General features: G+C 43.0%; 1 protein-coding gene across 4 annotated transcripts; it reads left to right on the top strand.

The window, feature by feature from the left end:
- pds5a (PDS5 cohesin associated factor A) lies at positions 1-21,904 on the top strand (the record flags this gene model as incomplete). Of its 4 annotated transcripts, none has more annotated exons than XM_084556977.1 (33): positions 2-193; positions 1,148-1,300; positions 8,509-8,712; positions 9,119-9,205; positions 9,689-9,786; positions 9,967-10,093; positions 10,312-10,392; positions 10,549-10,689; positions 11,460-11,575; positions 12,415-12,509; positions 12,617-12,762; positions 12,945-13,096; positions 13,299-13,412; positions 13,547-13,628; positions 13,732-13,780; positions 13,880-14,019; positions 14,649-14,764; positions 15,267-15,372; positions 15,529-15,689; positions 15,791-15,914; positions 16,027-16,185; positions 16,286-16,354; positions 16,514-16,650; positions 16,836-16,959; positions 17,284-17,488; positions 17,726-17,840; positions 17,918-18,050; positions 18,259-18,378; positions 18,653-18,715; positions 19,088-19,236; positions 19,353-19,431; positions 19,506-19,774; positions 21,475-21,904. In XM_084556977.1, the coding sequence occupies exons 2-33, from the start codon at positions 1,187-1,189 to the stop codon at positions 21,476-21,478; spliced, it is 3,879 nt and encodes a 1,292-aa protein (XP_084413103.1). In that variant the 5' UTR covers positions 2-193; positions 1,148-1,186. The 4 variants fall into 4 exon arrangements, with proteins under 4 accessions (XP_084413104.1, XP_084413103.1, XP_084413101.1 ...); XM_084556975.1 differs by having other exon boundaries at positions 3-193; positions 19,350-19,431; XM_084556976.1 differs by lacking the exon at positions 2-193 and adding an exon at positions 350-448 and having other exon boundaries at positions 19,350-19,431.
- Positions 21,905-22,947: the final 1,043 nt, after the last annotated feature.

The following is a 22,947-nucleotide window of genomic DNA, read 5'->3' as shown; positions in this document are numbered from 1 at the left end:
GTGTGTGTGTGTGTGCTGTCCGTTTCCGACTCCCGCCATGTATTTGGTGCTGCAGTACTCCTGCTAGACCGACGGGGGCGCTCTGCACCCAGCCTTCACACAGACAGCACTGACTGAACGGACAGAGAGCTTTGTGCCGAAAACTAAGCCCAACCTGTGTCAGACTAATGAATTAAAACGGCCCATTTGAGAGGTAAATACTAACGAAGAATCGCATGGCAAATATCCTGGGGTTTAAGTCGCAGTTGTGTGTTTGGAAAAAAATAGATTCATTTTCGCATTTGTTGGGGAGGAGGGGGTGGTGGTGTTCAGAATCATCCGTGGGGCAAGTTGGTGGTGGTGGTGGTGGTGAGAGAGGAGGCTCAGGGCGACGGTAGCAGCCCTTCTTCGCCTGTGAACTAGCGGCAGTACGGAGCGATGCTTGGAAGTTGAGAAAAGACAGTAACAAGTAAATTGGCTTCGTTTTTAAACTTCACAAAGTACTTGCAGTAGTTGGAAACCACAGGAACTGACCACGAGCGTGGCCATTTCAGGCAAAAATGATAGTATACTTTACTTCCTCTGTGATTGTAGCTGGAGATGTGATGGGTACCTGAATAGTTTGCGGCCTAGGCTAGCCAAGTAGGCTAAACAGTTAGCGCGGCTAGCGTGTATTAGCCGCTCGCTTGCTAACACTACTTCCCGCAAAATGCTAGCCGCTAGCCTATGGTGTTTCCTCTGCAAACTAGCTAGCTAGCTAATTTAATAACCTGTGTGACAGTAGACATGCACCGGCTGATCTCGTGTTGCGTTTAAAGTGGTTTCCCACCAGATTGGCGATTCAAATGGACGCAGTGCTACCGAAATAGCAGTTGGGCTCGTTTCTGTATGTAAACGGTGCATCATGAGGGATTTACGTAAAAAATGTAGAGCTGATGTTTAGCTGTGGCTGGTTAGCATGTGAGCTAATAATATGTACGATGCTGGTTTACTGTTGGGTTTTCTGTCTGAAAAGTCTGCTGGGTTGGGATGTGACATACACGCGGGTGCGGTTTAATCAATTCTTGCGGGCAGATTTGGCGTTTGGCAAATGATAACGATGCTTAAAACGAGGTTTTGGTAAGTGCGGTAGCATGGTTGTGTTGAACTTTTGTTTTCTGACCCATAGAGGCCAGTAGAAGACCGTGTGGACCATACATCAACAAGCATGGAGTTCCCGCAACAGCAGAAACCGGCGGGGGAAGGAAAGATCTTCTATCCCCCCGGAGTTAAAGAGATTACGGATAAAATCAGCAACGATGAGGTGGTCAAGCGGTTGAAGGTATGTGCATGGGTGTCAAAATTGGTTTGCTGCAAACCTTAACCTCATAAAAAAAATGTCCAGACAATGGCTCAGTGCCAAAAACCTGTTTAGTTTGCAAATGACTTTATATTAAGTAGTTAAGTGGTCCATTCATCTCTTATGTTGGGATGTTTCCCCCAATCATTCATAACTTCCCTGTAAACAACAGTCATAGTCGCGTTGTTATTACCAGAGTCTTATGATGTTGTGAAACACCAGTGTGATACAGTACAAAACAGGAGATGTCCCTGTTAAGGCTCCAGCTTTTCCAGTCATTCATCCTATCCTATCCCCCTCCCTGTGGCTAGAATAACACGGGATGATCCCCCGAAATGATGAACGCAATGAAAGCAAACTTAACCACAGACGCTATTTTTTACTGCTGTATAAGGGGACGTATCAGTGAGTCATGTTTATTATTTTTAATGGGCGATTGAAGAAAGCAGCTGCACCGGTGAAACTGATAATAGGAACATTTCCATTTGAATATTAATGAAACGTTCACATGAAACATTTAATAAATGAATTGGGAGGCCCTTGAACTAATTTGGAAAAACAAATTGAGGGCACTCAGCGAGCCCAATTTGGGACAGCTGTAGTCAATTTAGTTGTTGTAGTTTTTGCGGTACACTTTTGATTTGTCATATCAGATGCTTAACAGTGGAACATGGCTCATTGAACACCAGTTTGGTAACTTGTTATTCTTACATTTTTTTTGGTATTGCTGTATTTCTCAACTTTGGAAAGATGACCTGCAACATTATTGTGTCAGCCATGTTGCACGCGCATATCACTGTTATTTTGTCTGACCACTTGTGGACTGTGTGGAAGGTGGAAACACAGCATTGACATGGCATCGCATCAGAACTTGTTACGGCCAGTTTCTTTGCCAATGTATTTGTAGTTCTGTTTGTAGCCCCCCTAGCAAATAATCAGTCCATCTCTCTTAGCTCCGTTTTGGTCCCACCAACTCCCAAGGGCCTCTTCAACTGCTAAATGCTCTGTTGTGTTAACCAGCTCACTGTTTGTGTGTGTGTGTGTGTGTGTGTGTCTGCCATTTAATGCTGGGCAGGTACTGTTTGTTAATAGTAGCTGCGTGCCGTAGCCCGAGGCTCACTAGGTTGTAGGTTCATCACTATCAGCAAACCCATTTCACACTGCCAAGTCAGTTGTAGTTGCTTAAAACGCGGATGTTGAAACTTCTCACATTGCGTCCTTATCTCTTACCCTTCCAGCTTAAAAAACACTCAGCAGTTTTAAAGTTGGCATATGTTTTTACAGGTATCCTGTGACTCCTCTTAATCTAGTTTACTACACTAGTACTGAAACGGTTTCCTGACTTTATATTGAGCAGCTGAATGGGAAGCTGTTGTTGATGTTTTCAGATTCATTTGACCCATGCTTTATGTTGTACGTTTTGGAAAGACTGGCATTTATAACTTGGGAAGTAGCTAACCTGCATGCTTGCATGTTTGAGTTGCACACGGGCAACACCCACAGTTCCTACAGCAAACGTTAACCCCTCCAGCTACACAGACCTGAATAGGCCACTTGGTTAGGTGTTGAAAGTCTTGTCTTCAAGAAACCTTAACAAGTCCTGTTGCCTTTTGTTTGAGATTTGTTTTTTGGTTATAGCATGACTGAAAATTGTTCCACACGCTAGCTAATTGTTTGGTCGAACATATTTTGTGGTTGTGAACGGAGCTATATGCAAGAGATCCTTTCCTTAGATGTTAAATGTCAGATTAATGATTGTTTGGTTGAGTCTGTCTTTATGTTTCTCACCCTGACCTGCTTTAAGTTGGTCTTGTGTCTGGATTGTTCACAAGGAAGAGTTGTTTTCTTTACTAGGACCTATCTTGTTGGTTTTAACCTTTTATTGTTAAATTACAACATGCACAAAAATTCATTTTAAGCCTACAAGGTATCCTAGGCAATCGCCATTTTAGCTGCCTCGAGTCACGACGGTTCTGTAGACCGTGACATGAACAGTTACAGTCCGTGTCGACCCGTCACAGTTAATGAGACAGATGTGACGAAGGATGCTTGGCTCATTCTGTCTATCTTGGAGTTGTTAAAAAAAAAAAAAAAAAAAGACACTCGTACGCTGATGTGGTTGTTATCGACATGATATTACCTGTGGCTAGAATGTATGAGGCTGTGGAATTCGAAGGAAAGGGTGTGTGGATTCCTTGTTATTTAATCTCCCAGATAAGCTAACGCTCACTCGCTAGCTATCTGCAGATATCGGGCTGGGGTTGTGTTAACACAAACAGTCCGGATGAATCAGAAAGCAGACTTTCAGTCTCTGCCATGTTTGTACAGAGACTGACTATTAAATGTAGCGGCTGTACTAAGTTCAATCGTTTGGTCCAGACATTGTCTCTAAGCTGTATAGGATATCACTTATTTTCAAAAATATGCACAGTGATAATGCCTTTACCATTACTCTTATTTCTTATTTTTGTGTTTATCTGTGATGTGCGCATTTCACAGAAACTAGAGTGTTGCTTCTATATTGGACGTAGAAATAATTGTCTCTGAAATACATCGTAATTGCATTAATTGCGTATTTGATGATGGTACTTTTCTAACTAACTGATAGAACTGACTTTGCACCTTGTGAACTAAAATCAAAAGCAAACCGGAGATCTGTACTATAATCCAGCCCTACTACCTTTTTGTCCGTTTAGACAAAACCACATTTGATTTGAGTGCTGCAACATGCCGAATGTGTAGGAGTAGCAAACCAGCCGGTTTTATATTAGGTCTCTGTTTTATGCGAAGGTCTCCTTTATGCCATAACGGTTCTCCGTGGTCTGAATGGGCAATTATTACAGGATAAGATCAACACTATTGGATGGATTTATTGAGATAAAGCGTTGTTTTCACAGAGATGTAAAAAAAGAAACAGTATTTTTAAAATCTAGACTTTTATAGGGCATTTATAATTTATTACAAGTGGTTTTAATTTACCATTGCTTTGCATTTAAACGTGTGCTGGTCATCAATTTCCTTTGGGTTCTTTCGACTTTATTAATATGCATCCTTGTGGCCTCTACATGCACTTTTGCCTGATTGTGAAAGTGAAACCTGCCAAGTGCCAGATTGTCGATGGTGATTAGTTGTTGGGTTGTGTGGGCTGGTTTGCACCCACCTCTTCCTTAGGACAAACTGTATTTCAGTTTAAGCGTTCCAAGCTAATAAATGTGAACTAGTAGCGCCACACCAGAGATTTGAAAGTTTTCAAAGAGGAATAGCTAACTGAGGCTTCCCAGTGGCAATATTTCTACCAGCACAGACTGGTAATGTGTATTTTCGAAGCTGTCAGAACAATTCAGTGCACACAGGAACTGGAAGAAAGCATCCTCTCGATCTGACTGTAAATTGTAGAGATTATTATCCCGAACTGCAACCAAAGTCCTGCTTAGCTTCTTGTCACCTCTGTGAAAACTCCTGGAAGTTTGTCCAACAAACATTGCTTTACTCTCGTCATTTTTAAAATATAGTTTTAAGAAGCGGGTTGTTGCTTTTGTTAAACTTAGACAGAGCCAAGCTTTCTGTCTCCACTCTGATTGTAGTGAAAGCCGAGCTAACCTAGCTGTAGCTCCATATTTACCTCCCAGACATGTGCGCTACCAGTTTCTCTGTAACTGTCACACTATTCAAAGTTCAAGTACTGAGGCTTGTCTTGAAAGAGAAGCCCAAACCGACTTCAAAGCCTTATTTATTTAAGTAATCTACCAGAAATGTGTTCTTGCATGTATTTTATTGGCCCACTGGCCGCATTGCCAAATTACATCATTAAATACAACAGTGAGTAATAATATTCTGATCCAGTCATAATCACCGTTACTGTGAATAACACCTTTTATCTGTCAGTACGCGGGATATATTTGACAGCAAGTGAACATTTAGTCCTTAAAGTTGATGTGTTGGAAGCAGGAAAAATGGACAAGTGGATGGATTTGAGCAACTTGTGATGGCTAGAGATAGCTGGTTGCAGGGAATGTCTGTATTTCCTAAACTACAGCTCTTGTGGGGCTCTTGCCCGGTCTGCAGTGGTCAGTACTTTTCAAAATTGGTCCAAGGAAGAAAAAAAAGCAGTGAACTGGCGACAGGGTCATGTCCGGCCAAGGCTGATTGATGCACATTAGGAACGAAGGCTGGTCCTGGTCCAAGGTGCTTGTTGTCAAACACAAAGTGCATCGCACATTGTTTATATGGAGCTGTGTAGCTACAGTCCTGTCAGGGTGACAATGCTGACCCCTGTCCACTGCTGACATGCCTAAACCGGGCACGCGAGCGTCAGAACTGGACCAACGAACAATAGAATAAAGTGGCTTTTCACATCACGTGGATGTGTTGGGTGCGTGTGTGCGATGTTTACCTGGGAGCTTCCCCTTGTCTTTGTTTCCCAGTTTCCCAGGAGAATATTACTATCGTATCAAGCTCAGATTGATGGTTTTAATGTTGTGGCTGATTGGTGTGTCATTGTCAAGGTTGAGCCATGTTCCCCTGGACCCCTTTGTGCCAGAACTTTAATCACAAGCCAAGTATGTAAAGAGATTTCCGTTGCCGCCTGTGTGAATAAAATAAAGGAAAATAGGGTAAAGGTACATTTTTGACTTGGAAGCGGTTCCTCAGAGCTGCTTGGACGTATATGGCCGAACATTTAGTTGTTGCCGACTCTTAGACCTTGTGTTAAGGGCTATTTGAAAAAAAACATGTCACGTATATATATATATTTTTAGACCGAGCTGAAATTTAGTTCAGATAAATAAATCGAAGCTGCCGAGATGCGCACGTGCATAACCGCTCAACAGACCCACATACTTGCTTCTTGTGTGGAGAGCCTTCCTCGGCTGGTTTGTGTCTGCTTCGGTGAAGCATGGCGAGGGTTGGGGTGAGAGTGTGTGTGTGTGACTGTGTGTGTGTGTGTGTGTGTATTTATACTGTGTGTAGGAGTGAGTGTGGTGCTCTGCAGTCTGCTGTAGCTGTTGGCCCATCCCCCACCCGGGCCGACTGCTGCCTCTGTGTTGTGTGAGCTCGGCGGCTACGCTTCAGCTCTGTCTCTCACACACACACAGAAAGGAAGTGGTTTGCTTGAAGCATAACATCCTAGCGTTGATCCACACGAAACTGAGGTGTTTGATAGTCACGGTGTGAATACATCCTCTTGTGTTTTAACCTCGAAGTAATCGCTAAAGAAGAAAAGCATGGTTAATCATCTGTCAGGCAGTTTAACTTTGAATGGGATTTGTATGCAATGAATTATTCAAATGAGCTAAGACGGTTAAAAGTTGAGCACCAATGAACACTGGAAAACTTTGATTTTAAACCAGACAAGTCCTTTTATTTTGCCAAAGAAAAGAGTTGGTATACACCAAGTATTTATGACCATGCTGGTTAAAAACAATCTTATTATCTTTATTTGTTGCATTAAAGTTGAACTCGGTGGCTCTCGATTAAGAATACCTCGTGTGTGTGTGTGTGTGTCCCACTTCTATTGAGAATTATAACCCTCATTTAGAGGGCAGGGTCGGTTGTCTTTCCAGACGGTATATTGGTGTCTCACGGCTCTCATTCATCCCGTCACATAAAACCCGAGCGCAGGCGGTTCCTGTTAAACAAGCTCTGACAGTTCCCTCCACCTGAAGCAGATTATGAGGTGCTCTGGATAATTGCTCGCTCTTCTGCTCGGCACAGCTGTGTTTACACTCCGTACCGAACTTCCATCTTTGTTTGCGCCTTGCCGCATCACTGTCAAGAACCACTTAACGTGTCTCCGTTTTAATCAGGGATCTAATAAAGTTCTGTTCTTGGTACCCCAGTAATTATTTGTTAAATAGTTATGACTGCTGAGTGGGCTGTGTTTTAGTTTTAGTGGACAGCCGTGCGTCGGTGACATTGTTTCTATGTAACGTCAAAGCTCTGTTTGAATTTCCTTGTTGCTGGCCAATACACAGACCAACTCTGAGCTGGATGCTACGAGCAAATATTGATTTAATGAACTGAGCAGGCTGTTCGGATTTTTTTTTTTTAATTCTCATTTCAGTCCTGTTTGAGACAAACTGTAAAAAGGTAAATCTTTGTGTTTCATCCATTTATTCTATAATTGTCTTAGACACTGATCAGACATAACATTATGACCACCTTCCTAATATTGTGTAGGTCTCCCTTGTGCCTCCAAAACAGTTGTGACTCATCAGAGAATAGACATGGGTCTTCTGAGGGTGTCCTGTGGTGTCTGGCAACAGGATGTTGTTAGTGGGGGGGGCTTTGGGTCCTATGGGTTGAGGGGGGGGGCCTCTGTGGATCATCCCACAGATACTTGATCAGTTTGGGATCTAGTGAATTTGGAGGCCAGGTCATTGCTAAGGGGTGGGGGTTAGAGGGTGACAGTTTTTATTAGTATGTACGGGAATCAGTTTCACTGTTGGTAACGTGATAGGGACGGGATAGAGCAAATAATCAACGGGAGCGGGATGGAGCCTGAGATTAAATTAAAAAATGATGCAGCAATAAAGTGTGGCCTAAATTTCCGAGGCAACCTCAGTGATTTGAACGCGATTAACTAAACATGCTACAGGGGGGGCAAGTTGGGCAACGGAGTCTGATAACTTTAGACAACAACATAGGGAGCGGGACGGGATCTGGGAATCTTTCTCTCGGGATTTTGTGGGACAGGATTTTTTTTGGGGGGGGGGCAGTTACGTGATCGGGATATGACGGGAGTATTTTTGTGGGCTCGGGATGGGATGGGAGCGACAATTGATACCCGTGTCACCCTCTAGTGGGGGTGCCTGGTCTGGTCTAGGGGGATGCTACATGTCTAAGTAACATCCACACGAATGCCAGGTCCCAGCAGAACATTTCATTGTCACAAGATGGTCAATGTTATTTACTTCTCTTGTCAGTGGTTGTAATGTTGTGGATGATCAGTGTACTTACAATGAATACCAGTCAACCAAACATTGGTTGTTTTGCTCTCTTTCAAATGCATTTCCCACTTGCTTCCAGATGCTGATGTTATAATTTCCTAATGTTTTGTCTAAAGATGAGGAAGGTTTGGAGCTCTTGTAGCAGAATGTATAGACTGAATAATTAAAGAACTATGTTTTCTATATGTAGAGTAAAAACAACATTTCCATCTCACCCTCTACCCCCTTTGCTCTGTTCAACAGATGGTGGTTAAGACCTACATGGACATGGATCAAGACTCTGAAGAAGAGAAGCAGCAATATCTCGGCCTGGCTCTTCACCTGGCCTCAGAGTTCTTCCTTAGGAATCCCAATAAAGACGTACGGCTACTGGTGGCCTGCTGTCTGGCTGACATCTTCAGGATCTATGCTCCCGAGGCACCCTACACCTCCCACGACAAACTCAAGGTTCGGACTCGACCCCGCGACGCAGCACTGGCCTCAAAGGAATCGTTTTTTTCAAAAGCAGCCGTAAATCTTCCCGTGACAGAAGTTTTAAATGAATACTGTCAGATCCCATGAGCTAAATAAAAATCTTCTTTAAAAACCTGTGACTGACATCTAGTGGGTAGTAAACGGCTCAGTCATCTATCAAACACCATCTGAAAGTCATTTCAGTTCCTCCAGACTCATCTGTATGTGATACATGATAAATATTGGTCTTACTGTAGAATTCAGTCGTGGCATTAGCTAACACGTTTGATTTATAGATAAAGTGCCACTGGTGTTGAAGTGCCATCTAGATCGAAGTTAACTAGTGTTACCATGAATCAAACACAAACACACAAGCTCAAAAACCTTTTCTTTTCTCCAGGACATCTTCCTGTTCATCACCAGACAGTTGAAGGGACTAGAAGACACCAAGAGCCCTCAGTTCAACCGCTACTTCTACCTGCTGGAGGTAAGAAACCAAGGGACTGTAGAGACCGTGGACGGATGTGGCTTTGGTGGTTGGGGGGGGGGGGGGGGGGGGGTACAGTGCAAGGCAAGGCAAGGCAAGGCACAGTGCATGTCAGCTTCTGCCTTTTAGTGTTTGAATGAATCTGTAAGACACAATGTAAAGCACTTTCACTACCGCTGAGGTAGAAAAGCGTTGTATAAGTGTAAACCATTTAGATCGTTTTACATTGCAATACATTTGTTTAACCAGAACGCCACATCTTCTCAGTCTCTTTGAAACATATAATCTTAAACTGAGTATCTGAACTTTATCAACTTTTCGCTGTATTCTGACCTCAGTGTGCCGTTAATAATGAAAACTATCATTAGTTAGAATCATACTTGTGTTTTATGGATGATAAGTTGAAGGGAAAACACGCCGTTACTGACCACGAAGGAAGAAATGAGATCTTTGTCGATATCTTGTGTTTTTTTTTTTCTGCAGAACTTGGCGTGGGTGAAGTCGTACAACATTTGCTTTGAACTGGAGGACTGCAACGAGATCTTTATCCAGCTTTTCAAAACACTCTTCTCTGTCATCAAGTAAGTCCTGCACTTGAATCTGTTTGACCTTTTTTCTTATTTTATAGTGTATGAACTGTTCATGTATCATTACAGTTCATTTCAGTTGATTATAATAACTTCATACATTTTAATGTGTCGTAGATTTATTTATTATTTATTTTAAACGCCCGCCGTCTTCGTCCCTCTGTCCCTCCACAGTAACAGCCATAATCAGAAAGTGCAGATGCACATGATGGACCTGATGAGTTCTATCATCATGGAGGGAGACGGAGTCACGCAAGAGCTGCTGGACACCATCCTCATCAACCTCATCCCAGCACACAAGGCAAGACGCTAAGACAAACTAATATACAGTAAATTATTTAGTTCTTCTCTTTTGTTTCTGATTAGAATTTGTCAAGAAAATTTACAGTAACGAGCCTTATTGTTTTTCAACAGCTGTCAGCTGGCGTGTTGCTAACCAGAAGCTTTTAAGTTCTGTGTATAAGTGAGTGAGTAAATATTTATAGTTGAACTAACCAGGCTGTGTTTAACCTTCTTCAGAATCTGAACAAGCAAGCCTATGATCTGGCCAAGACTCTGCTGAAGAGGACCGTCCAGACCATTGAGACGTGTATTGCAAACGTGAGTAGCATCTATTTTCCTTCATTTAGTAGTTAACTATTGTTTCTTTTACTCATGTCCTTAGATTCAGTCAACTTAAACTGTCCTAATTCCAACATCATGTCATCATTAGTAAGTATTAATCTCACCTTTTGTTTTTGTTTTTTCCTTCATCAGTTCTTCAATCAGGTTTTAGTGATGGGCAAGTCATCAGTCAGCGACCTATCAGAGCACGTCTTCGACCTCATCCAGGAACTGTTTGCCATTGACCCAATGCTTCTTACCTCTGTAATGCCACAGCTGGAGTTCAAGCTCAAGGTTAATACAACACACATCCACACATCATGTCAAAAATCATCTGTTGAATCGTTTGTAGTGTAATGTAGAGGTTTAGTGGACCAGGGCTGACGTCAATCATGTTTATTGTCATTATTGTCATTGTATATATTGTGGATACAAACACAACGAAGTGCAGTTTAGCATCTGAGTAGAAGTGCAAATAGCAAAAAGTACAAAATGTACCCAATGACAGGGAACAGGCCGCGGTTATGGCGACTGGTTATGCAATCATCAAAAGTTTGCAGATTCTTTCAACAGAGACCCAGTAACTTGTGGAACAAGTTTTAAAAGTGAAACAGACAAAACATTGAGACAGCAGCATTAATATTTGTAACACTGCTGCTTCCTCTGCAAATATAGACCTGTTGAACTGGACAGTTTAGATCACCGTTAACGTTATGCTCTAAACGGGTTTAAGTATTCATTTACAGATAAATGATACACGTCCATTTACAATTTATATATATATATAAAAAAATTAAAGTTAAATACATTTTCTTTACCAATTAATGACAGAATATATTAAATAATGTGTATTTTAATTAGGTCTACACTAAATTAATCTTCTGTTTCATAGTTTCAGGTAAAAGTTTAAAAAGGTTTCTCATTCTCATTCTGTTCACATCTTCTGAATAGATAGAGTTTGTCAGACTGTTTAGTTTGCATGAATAAATAACTGTTTGAAGTGGAGCCATAAACTAAAGCAACTTGTATTTTAATCAAATCAAATGCGTGTTTTGTGTTTGCAGAGCAATGACGGCGAGGAGCGTCTGGCTGTTGTTCGGCTGCTAGCTAAGTTGTTTGGGGCCAAAGACTCTGAGCTGGCTTCACAAAACAGACCATTGTGGCAATGCTTCTTAGGACGGTGAGTGAAAACTAATGCACGTTTTATACTTTTGCATCAGTTTGGCGTCGTAGCCTGACGTGTAACTACGCACCACAGTGACGCAGACCACAAGAGCTGTGATTTGTTTGGTAGCAGCGTGTTTCCGCTTTAGTATTTCCAGCTGTTTCCCCAATCCCCGCAGTTTTCAAATTGATTGTTCTGGATCAATAAAGGTGGAACACATCGAGGAAAGGTTAACTGAGGAGGTTCGGAGATACAGACATTCGCATGACTCGTCTTTGGCGAAAGGTTTCAGTCGCTATTGATGATGAAACAGGAAGTAGAAACAAAAAATAATCAGAAAAAGCTACAGCGCGGAGCCTGACGGGCGCACAAGTATAAATGACTCGCATCAGCGTAGGCTACATGCGTAGGTTACTCCGTCTAGCTCACGCAGAAGTATAAACCGCGCTTAAGCCGTGCAAGTAATGAGTTAAGCTGATTCAGTTCAATCATTAAACTCAAACAAATGTTGGGAGAGATTTTGTTATCATTGATTAACTTTAATTGTTATAGTATACCACTATATAATAGATCTCTCTTGTTGCAGCCACATCTGGACTTTATTTTCTAATAACAGAACCTTTTAAAGTTAGAGAAGAATCCAAAACTTCCGCTGACAAAGAAGAATGAGCACAGGAATTGGATCTGGGTGTGTCTCTGTAGAAGAATTAAATCTGAAAGGGAAGGTTTTTAATCCTGGGAACAAGATGGGTGGTTAATGGGGGATGGGTTCAGATGTATTGGGTGACTGTAGTTGACTTAAGGCATCAGCCACTTAATTAATAATGTGTATCTTGTGTTTTTTTTTCCTTCAGGTTCAATGACATCCACGTACCAGTCAGGCTAGAGTGTGTTAAGTTTGCCAGCCACTGCCTCATGAACCACCCAGACCTGGCCAGAGACCTGACAGGTGTGTGTTTTTTTGCACTTAAATGTGTCTTGATCTCATTAGTTTGCTCCATCTGACTTGAATCCACTCTGTCACGTTGTCATTGTTCCTCTGCTTTATTAAATCAGAATATCTGAAGGTGCGTTCCCACGACCCAGAGGAGGCCATCCGCCACGATGTCATTGTCACCATCATCAACGCCGGGAAGAAAGACCTCAACTTGGTCAATGATCAGCTGCTGGGCTTTGTACGGGAAAGAACACTAGACAAGAGGGTGAGGAAAATATGCAGAGAGCGGCATATGTTATGACAGGCAATTAGGATACTGATTTCCCATTGAAAATCAAATTATCTTCTTTTAAAAACAAGATATCTAAACAGACATTCACCATCTTGATTTAATTCTGCGAGGCTTCATCTGTTTTTTTTCCCCCTCTTTCCTTCCTCCTCCTGTAGTGGCGCGTGCGTAAGGAGGCCATGATGGGCCTGGCTCAGCTTTTTAAGAAATACTGCCTGCACCACGAGGCCGGAAAGGACTCTGCCCTGAAGATCAGCTGGATCAAAGACAAACTGCTGCACATCTACTACCAGAACAGCATCGACGACAAGTGAGACATACTGTGGATGTTTTACTGCTGGGAGTTTACATGCCCTGTCAGTGTACAGCACAGATATAATAGAATTATCTTGTTGCATTTCCATAGTAGACAAGCATTGGGATGTATTTCGGATTAAATAACTTAGATTGGAGATACAGTTTCCAGCATCACATCAGTGTTTCATGTTTTTGTGATTCCCTTCTGTCTACAGGTTATTAGTAGAGAAGATCTTTGCCCAGTACATGGTCCCTCACAGTCTCGATACAGAGGAGAAGATGAAGTGTCTGTACTACCTGTACGCCTGCCTGGACACGAATGCTGTCAAGTCAGTAAAACTTTAACACTGATACCGTTATCTGATAGTACACAAACATGTTTACCAGCGTGTGTGTCCCGTAAACACATTTCCCTAAGATACATATTGTTTGCTCACTTTGTGCAATTGATCTCCACTATCAGGGCCCTGAATGAGATGTGGAAGTGTCAGAACATGCTCCGAGGCCTCGTCAAAGAGCTGCTCGACCTCCACAAGCTGCCAGTGGTACGTCGACACACACACACATAACCTTCTCAGTCTTCTTTCAAGTGTGCACAGAAGTAAATATCCCAATGTGTCTATAAAACGTTTCTCTTGTCTCTGACAGTCTGAGCCCAATAGCACAGCAATGTTTGGGAAGCTGATGAGCATTGCTAGTAAGTTGGAACTACACATAGACATAATTATAAACCTGTACCCAGTTAAACTTGTTAGTGTTACTGACGCCCTCCTCTGAATCGGCTGTGTGTTTCCAGAGAACCTGCCGGACGCTGGAAAAGCTCAAGACTTCATGAAGAAGTTCAACCAGGTCCTCGGGGAGGACGAGAAGCTCAGGAACCAGCTGGAGATGCTCATCAGCCCGACCTGCTCCTGCAAACAGGCTGAGATCTGTGTGGTAAGACGTCGCTGAAGACATTAATTCCTTAACACAATGCAAAGTTAAAAAAGTGATAAAGTTGCTGACAAGTCGTACCTGAATGTACTGCATTTTATAACTACACCGATCAGCCTCAACATTAAAACCACTGACAGGAGAAGTAAATAACATTGATCATCTTGTGACAATTCAATGTTCTGCTGGGAAACCTTTAGACCTGGCATTTGTGTGGATGTTACTTAGACATGTAGCACCCACCTAGACCAGACCAGACACCCCCACCCCATAACAATGACACTCCTTGATGGAAGCAGCCATCCCCAGCAGGATGCAGCCTGACACAGGCGCACACACAAAAACGCTTGAGGAACAACTAAAAAAAACATGAAGAACAGCACAAGGTGTTGACCTGGCCTCCAAATTCACTAGATCCCAAACTGATCAAGTATCTGTGGGATGATCCACAGAGGCCCTTCCTCTCAACCCAAAGGCCTCCACTAACAGACACCACAGGACATCCTCAGAAGGACCATGTCCATTCTCTGAAAAGTCCCAACTGTACTGGAGGCACAAGGGAGACCTATACAATATTAGGCTTAATGTAGATATATAATATATCTAATATATATTGCTTTTACTGTGTGCAGAGGGAGATCACTCGCAAGTTGACGTTCCCCAAACAGCCCACCAACCCCTTCCTGGAGATGGTCAAGTTCCTGCTGGAGCGCATCGCCCCTGTCCACATCGACTCTGAGGCCATCAGGTCAGAAAAGTTTTAACACAACAAGTACTGGGTTTATTTTAACAACACGCAGAAAAACATTAGTCCTGGTCTAATATTCTGACCCTTATTAAATTGCGTTTTGATGAAATTAGTTTGTAAATCCGTTTAGATTTAAGTGTCTTTGGTGCAGAGGCAGTCATGTCTTCCTCTGCCTCACTTACAGGGTGTCTCGTGTGATATCTCTGTATCTTTGTGTAAGGCTGTATCACTGTCAGGCTTTTCTCATTCATTGAGACACCTAGTGGCGGCGAGGTGTAACTGCAGGCCTCAGTCAGAGCACAGGTTTAACCCTTTCTGGTTTATGGAAAAACACCACATGACAGGAAACCCATGCACTGAATGGCATCTAGTCCTCAGGTTAAACAGTGTCACAGTTATCTGTTTGGTATTTGTTATGCTGTTGTATCTGTTTGAGCGCTTCAAACTCTCAGAAAACACAGATTTAACACGTAGATGGTTAAAACTTTATGTTTTGCTTCAGTGCTCTGGTGAAGCTGCTGAACAAGTCCATTGAGGGAACAGCTGACGATGACGAGGAAGGCGTTACCCCGGATACAGCCATCCGCTCTGGGCTGGAGCTACTCAAGGTACATGCCACGGACCAAGCATACTGAAATAAACGGCAATGCAGAAGATGGAAAGTGTGTCAGATTCGTAACACACAGGGAGAGGAAATATTATAATATCACATGGCTGCAATTTACATTTATGGATGACCAGACTTGTTCTCTCCTCTCTCCTAGGTCCTGTCATTCACCCACCCCACGGCCTTCCACTCGGCCGAGACCTACGAGTCTCTGCTCCAGTGTTTGAAGATGGAAGACGACAAAGTAGCAGAGGCAGCCATACAGATCTTCAGAAACACCGGGCAGAAGATTGAGACGGAGTTACAACAGATTAGATCGTAAGAGATGGATGAAGACCGTCTTAAGTTTCTTTGGATTATTATTTTTTTTAAAGCACGTGTTGCGAATAATGACAATAATCTGTTCTGTGTCTGTTCAGGACTCTGATTCCCATCCTGCATCAGAAAGCCAAGCGGGGCACGCCTCACCAGGCCAAGCAGGCCGTCCACTGTATCCATGCCATCTTCAACAACAAGGAAGTCCAGCTGGCACAGATATTTGAGGTACGCTGTTAATCCGTAACAACTTGCAAAGACTTACCTTTTTATTTTATTTCATTTAAGTCAGCATTTCATTCCGCATCACCTTCGCGTCGTCTCTTTCTTCACCCCGCAGCCTCTGTCACGAAGTTTGAACGCAGATGTCCCAGAGCAGCTCATCACTCCGCTGGTGTCCCTGGGCCACATCTCCATGCTGGCTCCAGATCAGTTTGCCTCGCCAATGAAATCCATCGTGGCTAACTTCATCGTGAAGGACTTGCTCATGAACGACAGGGTACGTGAAGATCTGGGCAGACACCCACACGTGTAACTGTGTTGTATGTCCATTATTGTGTGACCGAAACGTTTGTGATTGGCTGTGCTTGTGTCTTTAGTCGGTGGGAAACAAGAATGGGAAGCTGTGGACCACCGATGAGGAAGTCTCACCTGAAGTTCTAGCTAAGGTAAGAGGAGCACATTCCCCTTCTTGTACAGTCTGATTCATAATATCGTGCAGTGCTTTTAGTGATTTAGATTTTGTTTGATATTGTGTAAAATATATAGGAAGACATGTTCTGAAGTAGCAGGTTCTTTAACCAGATGTGTTGTTCCTGTCCTCCCAGGTTCAGGCCATCAAGCTGCTGGTGCGTTGGTTACTAGGAATGAAGAACAACCAATCCAAGTCTGCGAACTCCACCCTGCGGCTGCTGTCGGCCATGCTGGTCAGCGAGGGAGACCTCACGGAGCAGAAGAAGATCAGGTACCTCAGCCTGGAAGTCGCAGTATATCTGAGATTAGCTTTCGATGGAGGTCTTACTGTGTTATATCTTTTAATTCAATTATTCTGCAACACATTGCTTGTCCTGGAGAAGATTTTGAGAACAAATTCGGCAATTATGAGCCAATTTTATTCATTTTCACTCTATTATTTCTCTCTCCCCACAGTAAATCAGACATGTCTCGCCTGAGGCTGGCTGCAGGTGGAGCCATCATGAAGTTGGCACAAGAACCATGTTACCACGACATCATCACGCCCGAGCAGTTTCAGCTCTGCGGCCTCGTCATCAACGTCAGTTTCACCTTAATTTTACATTTAATAGGCTCCTTTTTCCTAGACGATAGGTGTTTATTATTTATTATTAGCATGCGTTAATAATACCATAGATGATGGTTGAATTCTGTTTAGCTGCTTAAGTTTAGTATTATGCATGCTCACTCACTGTCACAGCCCACAGTTAACGCTGTTAGTTCCACCTGACTGCTGTGAAAACGACCTTCGGTTTTGATACACAATGAGCTTTTCAAACGTCAGTAGATTCATTCACGGTGTTCTGAATGAGCGAACCGAACGACTGAGTTGTGTTGTTTTAATACTCCCACCAACCCTTTACAGGATGAGTGCTACCAAGTTCGACAGATCTTTGCACAGAAGCTGCACCTGGCTCTCGTCAAACTGCTGCTGCCGCTGGAGTACCTGGCCGTCTTCGCCCTGTGCGCCAAGGACCCGGTCAAGGAGCGCCGCGCCCACGCCCGACAGTGCCTCCTCAAAAACATCTCCGTCCGCAGAGAGTACATCAAACAAAACCCCCTCGCTCAGGGTCAGTTTTCATGCTCGTCATTATCACTGCTGCTGTATTTTTTAAGTTATTAAATGCTTATTGGACAGCGATATACAAGATTGCAGAAGTAAAGTTTGATACGTAAATACTAAGGACATTTTTCAGAGTGTTTATATTTAGCATGTTAGAAAATGCGACAGAAGTATGAGTTCCAAATTCCAGGTTGTCTGGGATCTCATGATCTCATCAATGAGCTATTCTTCTCTCTCCCCCCAGAAAAACTTGTCTCTCTTCTTCCTGAGTACGTCGTTCCCTACATGATCCACCTGCTGGCTCACGACCCAGACTTCACAAAACCACATGAATATGAACAGCTCAAAGACATCAAAGAGTGAGTGTGTCTACTCGGTTGTAACGCTTCAAAAATCCACTTGATGTTAACTGTTACGTCTGTGACACTGTCTGTAGGTGCCTGTGGTTCATGCTAGAAGTGCTGATGACCAAGAATGAGAACAACAGCCACGCCTTCCTCAGGAAGATGGTTGAAAACATCAAACAAACCAAGGATGCTCAGTGTCCTGATGATGTAAAAGCCAATGAGGTACGTGCACGTACAGACGACAAACAAACAAAACACCTAACAGTAAACTGTAACAGTTTCAAATCGGACACACACACAGTTTCTGATAATGTTTTTGTAGCTAGAGCACCACCTACAGGTTTGTCCCTTTATTTGAACCTCACTGGGGACAGACTATGTTTGTTAGGTAACAATCCTAACGGTGCGTACTGTCTTGCTGTGTCCACAGAAACTGTACATTGTCTGCGACGTTGCTCTCTTCGTGATCGCCAACAAGAGCACTGCATGTCACCTGGACTCACCGAAAGACCCTGTCCTATCCTCCAAGTTCTTCCTCATACAGGACAAGGTAACACACACACACACACACACACACTCTCACACATGTGTAGATAATGATTTCATCCTTGTAGGATGTGAAGTAGTTAGGACTGGAACCTTTCAAGCTTGTCAAAGTCAAATACCACCTTTCCTTTCGTCCTGAAGACGGTGTCCGTAAAACTTTTTTAACTCTCTCACTCTTCTCAAGAATGACTTCTAACCGTCTAGAGATTAAAGAAATATGATTTTATTCACCATTAAAGACGAAACTGACGTTTGTTTCATCTCGTTTCTTTCAACAGGAGTTCAAAAACGACAAAGAGTATCTGTCCGCGGAGATGAGACAAATGCTGCTCACTGGGAAGGTAAGTACGCTGGGGAAATGGGCAAGTGGAAAGATTTACGCAGCTTTGACAAGGGCTGAAAAATAGTTTGAGTTCAGATTTAGCACGTGCATGCACAAAGCCAGCCACAGAGGTCTAAAAACAAAAGCTAAAAGCACGCAGTGACTGAATTTTTAAAACTTTGATGAGTCTAACATAGCACATATTTATTTAGACTGTCTAAAGTGTGAGCAGACATGCTACGTGGCTAATGGTTTCAAATAATAAACCATGTTTTAGATGGTTTCCCTGCAGAGTTTGCTTGTCCCCTACTTGGGGTCCTCCCTACCTTTTCCTGAAATGATCCTACACCAGTCAAAACTCTGAAGACTCTCCTTCCCTTTCATCGTGTAGCCCAAACCAGCTCCAGTGTTGGGAGCCGTGAACAAGCCTCTGACGGTACCAGGGAGGAGGATCTTCACCAAGACCACCGCAGCTTCAGACACGGCCAGCAACACCAGCAGCAACTCCTCGCCGCTGAGCTCCACGCTCAACAAGAACAGGTAAACGAACACACACACACACACACACACGCTACACAGCAGCAGCTCGCTCATTCACGTAACCAGAAAATAACGCCTGTACAATCTGTATTAAATGTGTTTTGTCGTAACAGCAGTGCTACCACCGACTCGTCAGAGAGCCGAGCGCAGGAGAACAACGAGAACCCAGTGATCAAGAACGACGAGGTGAAGAAGGTAAGCTCACACTCTCGATCTTCAAGCAGCAGCATGTCTGACATTTCGACTGAGCCCTTCTCGTTCTGTTTCAGGACGTTCCGAGTCAGAATGCGACTCCTGACGCCGCGACGGAAGCGACGCCTGTCAAACGACGCGGCCGTCCGCCCAAAACGGCCGCCGCTGCCCCCGTAGCGGCCGAGAAAGAGGGAGCGGCGGCACCGGCGGGGGGCGGAGCTGGCAGAGGCAGGAAGAGGGCAGCTGACCCCAACTCCAACCCGTCTGCAGAGTCAATCAACATCAAGATGTCAAAACAGCAGCAGCAGAATGATGAAGGGACAAAGAGACAGATTGATTTGCAGAGGTGAGAATGTTAACGACTATATACTGTATTATTATTATTATAAGGTAATAAATGAAGTTGAGGAAGATGACAGGAAACAAAACACTAGTTTTATGTGTCAGGTGTCACCTTCTTATCTCAGCAGGTGGCCATTTGTGAGCAATGAGAATGAAAGAATGAGAAAAGCGAGTGTGGTTGTAGGGCCACTTAACCTCTTCCTGGGCAGTGAGGGCGACAGTGAGATAGACCTGGAGTCCAGCCCAGACGCTGTTATCAGCGACTGGAAGAACAGAGACAGAAACCCCCTGATACAAGGTCACGTCGGCCGCGCAGTCAGTCCTGCCACGTGTAGCCAAGGAGATACCAAGTCTACTCGGAGGGGAAGGCAGGGAGAGAGCATCAGTGGAAGCAAGGCAGGGGGACAGGCAGTGAGTTGGTTTCATCCAAGGCGTCTCCAAACACATCACATCCCACTACAGAGCCGTACCAGACTGACTAGGTCTTGTCTCTGATCTGCGTCAGTCAACTCCCCAACTAAAACTAGAGTTTGTTAGGATCTATTATGGTGTCAGGGTATCTCTCAGAACATTAGAGATAACTTTCTTGTTCATGTGTTAAGGACAAAGTTTGTGTTGAGAGTTGATTAGTCTAACTTAGCATGACAGAAGATCAGATATATTAAATACAGAAATGTAAAGGGATCATTTGTGATTATAGCCGGAGTTAGGCCGTTAATTAAACTACAGCTCATCTAGCAAAATATCCGATCCTATACTATATAGCCTGATCAGGCATAACATTATGACCACCTCCTAGTATTGTGTAGGTCTCCCTTGTGCCTCGAAAACAGGCTCATCAGAGAATGGACATGGTCCTTCTGAGGGTGTCCTGTGGTGTCTGACCTTTGGGTCCTGTGGGTTGAGGGGAGGGTCCTCTGTGGATCATCCCACAGATACTTGATCAGTTTGGGATCTAGTGAATTTGGAGGCCAGGTCAACAACTTGAGCTGTTCTTCAAGTTGTTCCTAAACCATTTCTGTGTGTGTGCCTGTGTCAGGCTGCATCCTGCTGGGAAGGAGTGTCATTGCTATGGGGTGGGGGCTCCTGGTCTGGTCTAGGTGGGTGCTACATGTCGAACCAACATCCACACGAATGAATGCCAGGTCCAAAAGTTTCCCAGCAGAACATTGAGTTGTCACAAGATGGTCACTTCACTTGTCAGTGGTTTTAATGTTGTGGCTGATCGGTGTATAGTTAACAACTTTGGCTTTACACTGTGGTGGACAGAAAAGTAACAGCGACTTCCTCAGATGACGTGTAAGACTAAGGACTATCTAAGTGTGTGCAGATTGTGTGTTTTTCTCTGTATCTGTTAAAACATGCTTCAAGCCTGGCAAGTTCTGTTGTTCAGTTGTTGGGATGGTTTTTTGTCACCATTTAATTTGTGTAGTATTTCACAAATGATCCCTTTTTACTTTCCTACTAATGTGATAAATGTGATAAAGCCTTGTGAGCAGTGATAACTCTTTAAATTGTATTTGTGGGCTCACATGGAGGCGTTAACAATTTGGTTGTTTTAGTTTCTACAGATGTTTGAGATTTAAAAACAACATAAAGACTCACACAGATGCTTGTTTCACTTTGATAGTATCGTGTTTAAAACCACTGTTAACAGGAGAGATGACGGCACTGACACTTCCCCCAAACTCTGTTGTCTTTCAGGTAAAGAGAAAAACCGTGAAGATGAAATCAAGACTGTAGAGAACGGGCCAGACTCTTCCTCATACCTCCCCCCCCACCCCATGTACAAGCTCCTCCGACTCTTAAAGCTTTCCTGGACACATTATGGACCTTTCTTAAAACACACACACACTCGTATACACACAGCACACACACACACACACACACACAGAGAAAACAGTGACATCCTAGAAGGTTTTAAACTCCTTGTAGTCTTGATTTGAAGCTCATTGTATGTAGGTCTTACTCAGAAACATGTTATTTTTTTTCCCCCCTTTGTGTTTGTTGCTCTTTGCTTCTTTTGTGGAGCCATTTTTAAGAAAAGAAAAAAAAAAACAAGATGGACATTTTACAAACGTTTTAATCTGGTTATGATTGTTGCTTATTAAATTCCCTGGGAAAAAAAACCCGACTGTGCGTCTCTCGACCTCTTCATCTATGTGTCTGTGTTGCACAATTTTTTTTTTAAGTTTGGTTTTACGCCGCTATATTTAAAAAAAAAAAAACTAATTTGCAGCAACATCTTTCTGGTTAAAACCTTTTGAACATCTAAGACGGTTATAAAAATTTGCAGCAAATGGCAAAAACACGGGACAACATGATGTACCTACACCAAAATTTTTATATATAGGTTTCTAGCTTTGGTATGTTTAGGGTGCTTTAGCTCGGTAATAGCGGCACAAGGCCAGGTAGGAACTCTCAGTGGCTTCTTATCTGCCGCCTGATTTATTATTTTTATTTCCTGTGTGTAAATGGACAAACGTATCCGAGCTCCTTTTTGCAGCCTCAACTGGTCAGGGGCTCAGAAACTGAGCTGAGGATGAACTACTTTTGTTTTGGTTTTTTTTTACTGCCTAAATACTTCCCTTTGGATTGCATAAATGATATATTCCCATACAAGTCTGTGTTCAGGTTTTTTTTTGTTCAACTTTTACAATTAAGTATTTTTTGTACTGTGTTGATGGCATACTTCTAATGTAGTTAAATGATCATATTTAATTTTTTTTTTTTTCCAAAAAAAAATAATAAACTTGTTCAGGTGTAGCTGTGGATTCAGAAACACAAGGAAAAGCGTGATTTTCCACTTTTTTAATCAAAGAAACATGACACTGTCACAATAAATAACCATGCTTTTTTTTTTTATACTGCTGATGCTTGCTTCCAAAAAAAAAACAAAAAAACAAAACCAAAATGAAGAAAAACAAAAAAAAAAAAATCTCAATCCAAATGGAGAAACTCAAACGCAACACCCCCTTTTTCTATGCTTTGTCGTCGTGCAATATTTGTACATAGTGAGAACACCAGGAAGACGGGGAGTAGGGGGAATCTCTTCGTTCTTTTTTTTTTTTTTCCGTCCTGTCTTTTTCTTACAAAAAGTCGATCCAGCCATCGGTGGTGCATTCTTGTGATTACAAGGCTCTCTGTCAAGAACCAAAAACCCAACTATTTACAAGT

Source organism: Chelon labrosus (assembly GCF_963514085.1).
Source record: "Chelon labrosus genome assembly, chromosome: 2".
Lineage (NCBI taxonomy): Eukaryota > Metazoa > Chordata > Actinopteri > Mugiliformes > Mugilidae > Chelon > Chelon labrosus.
The sequence above is the reverse complement of the archived record's forward strand: the minus strand, read 5'-3'. Positions and strand labels throughout refer to the sequence as shown.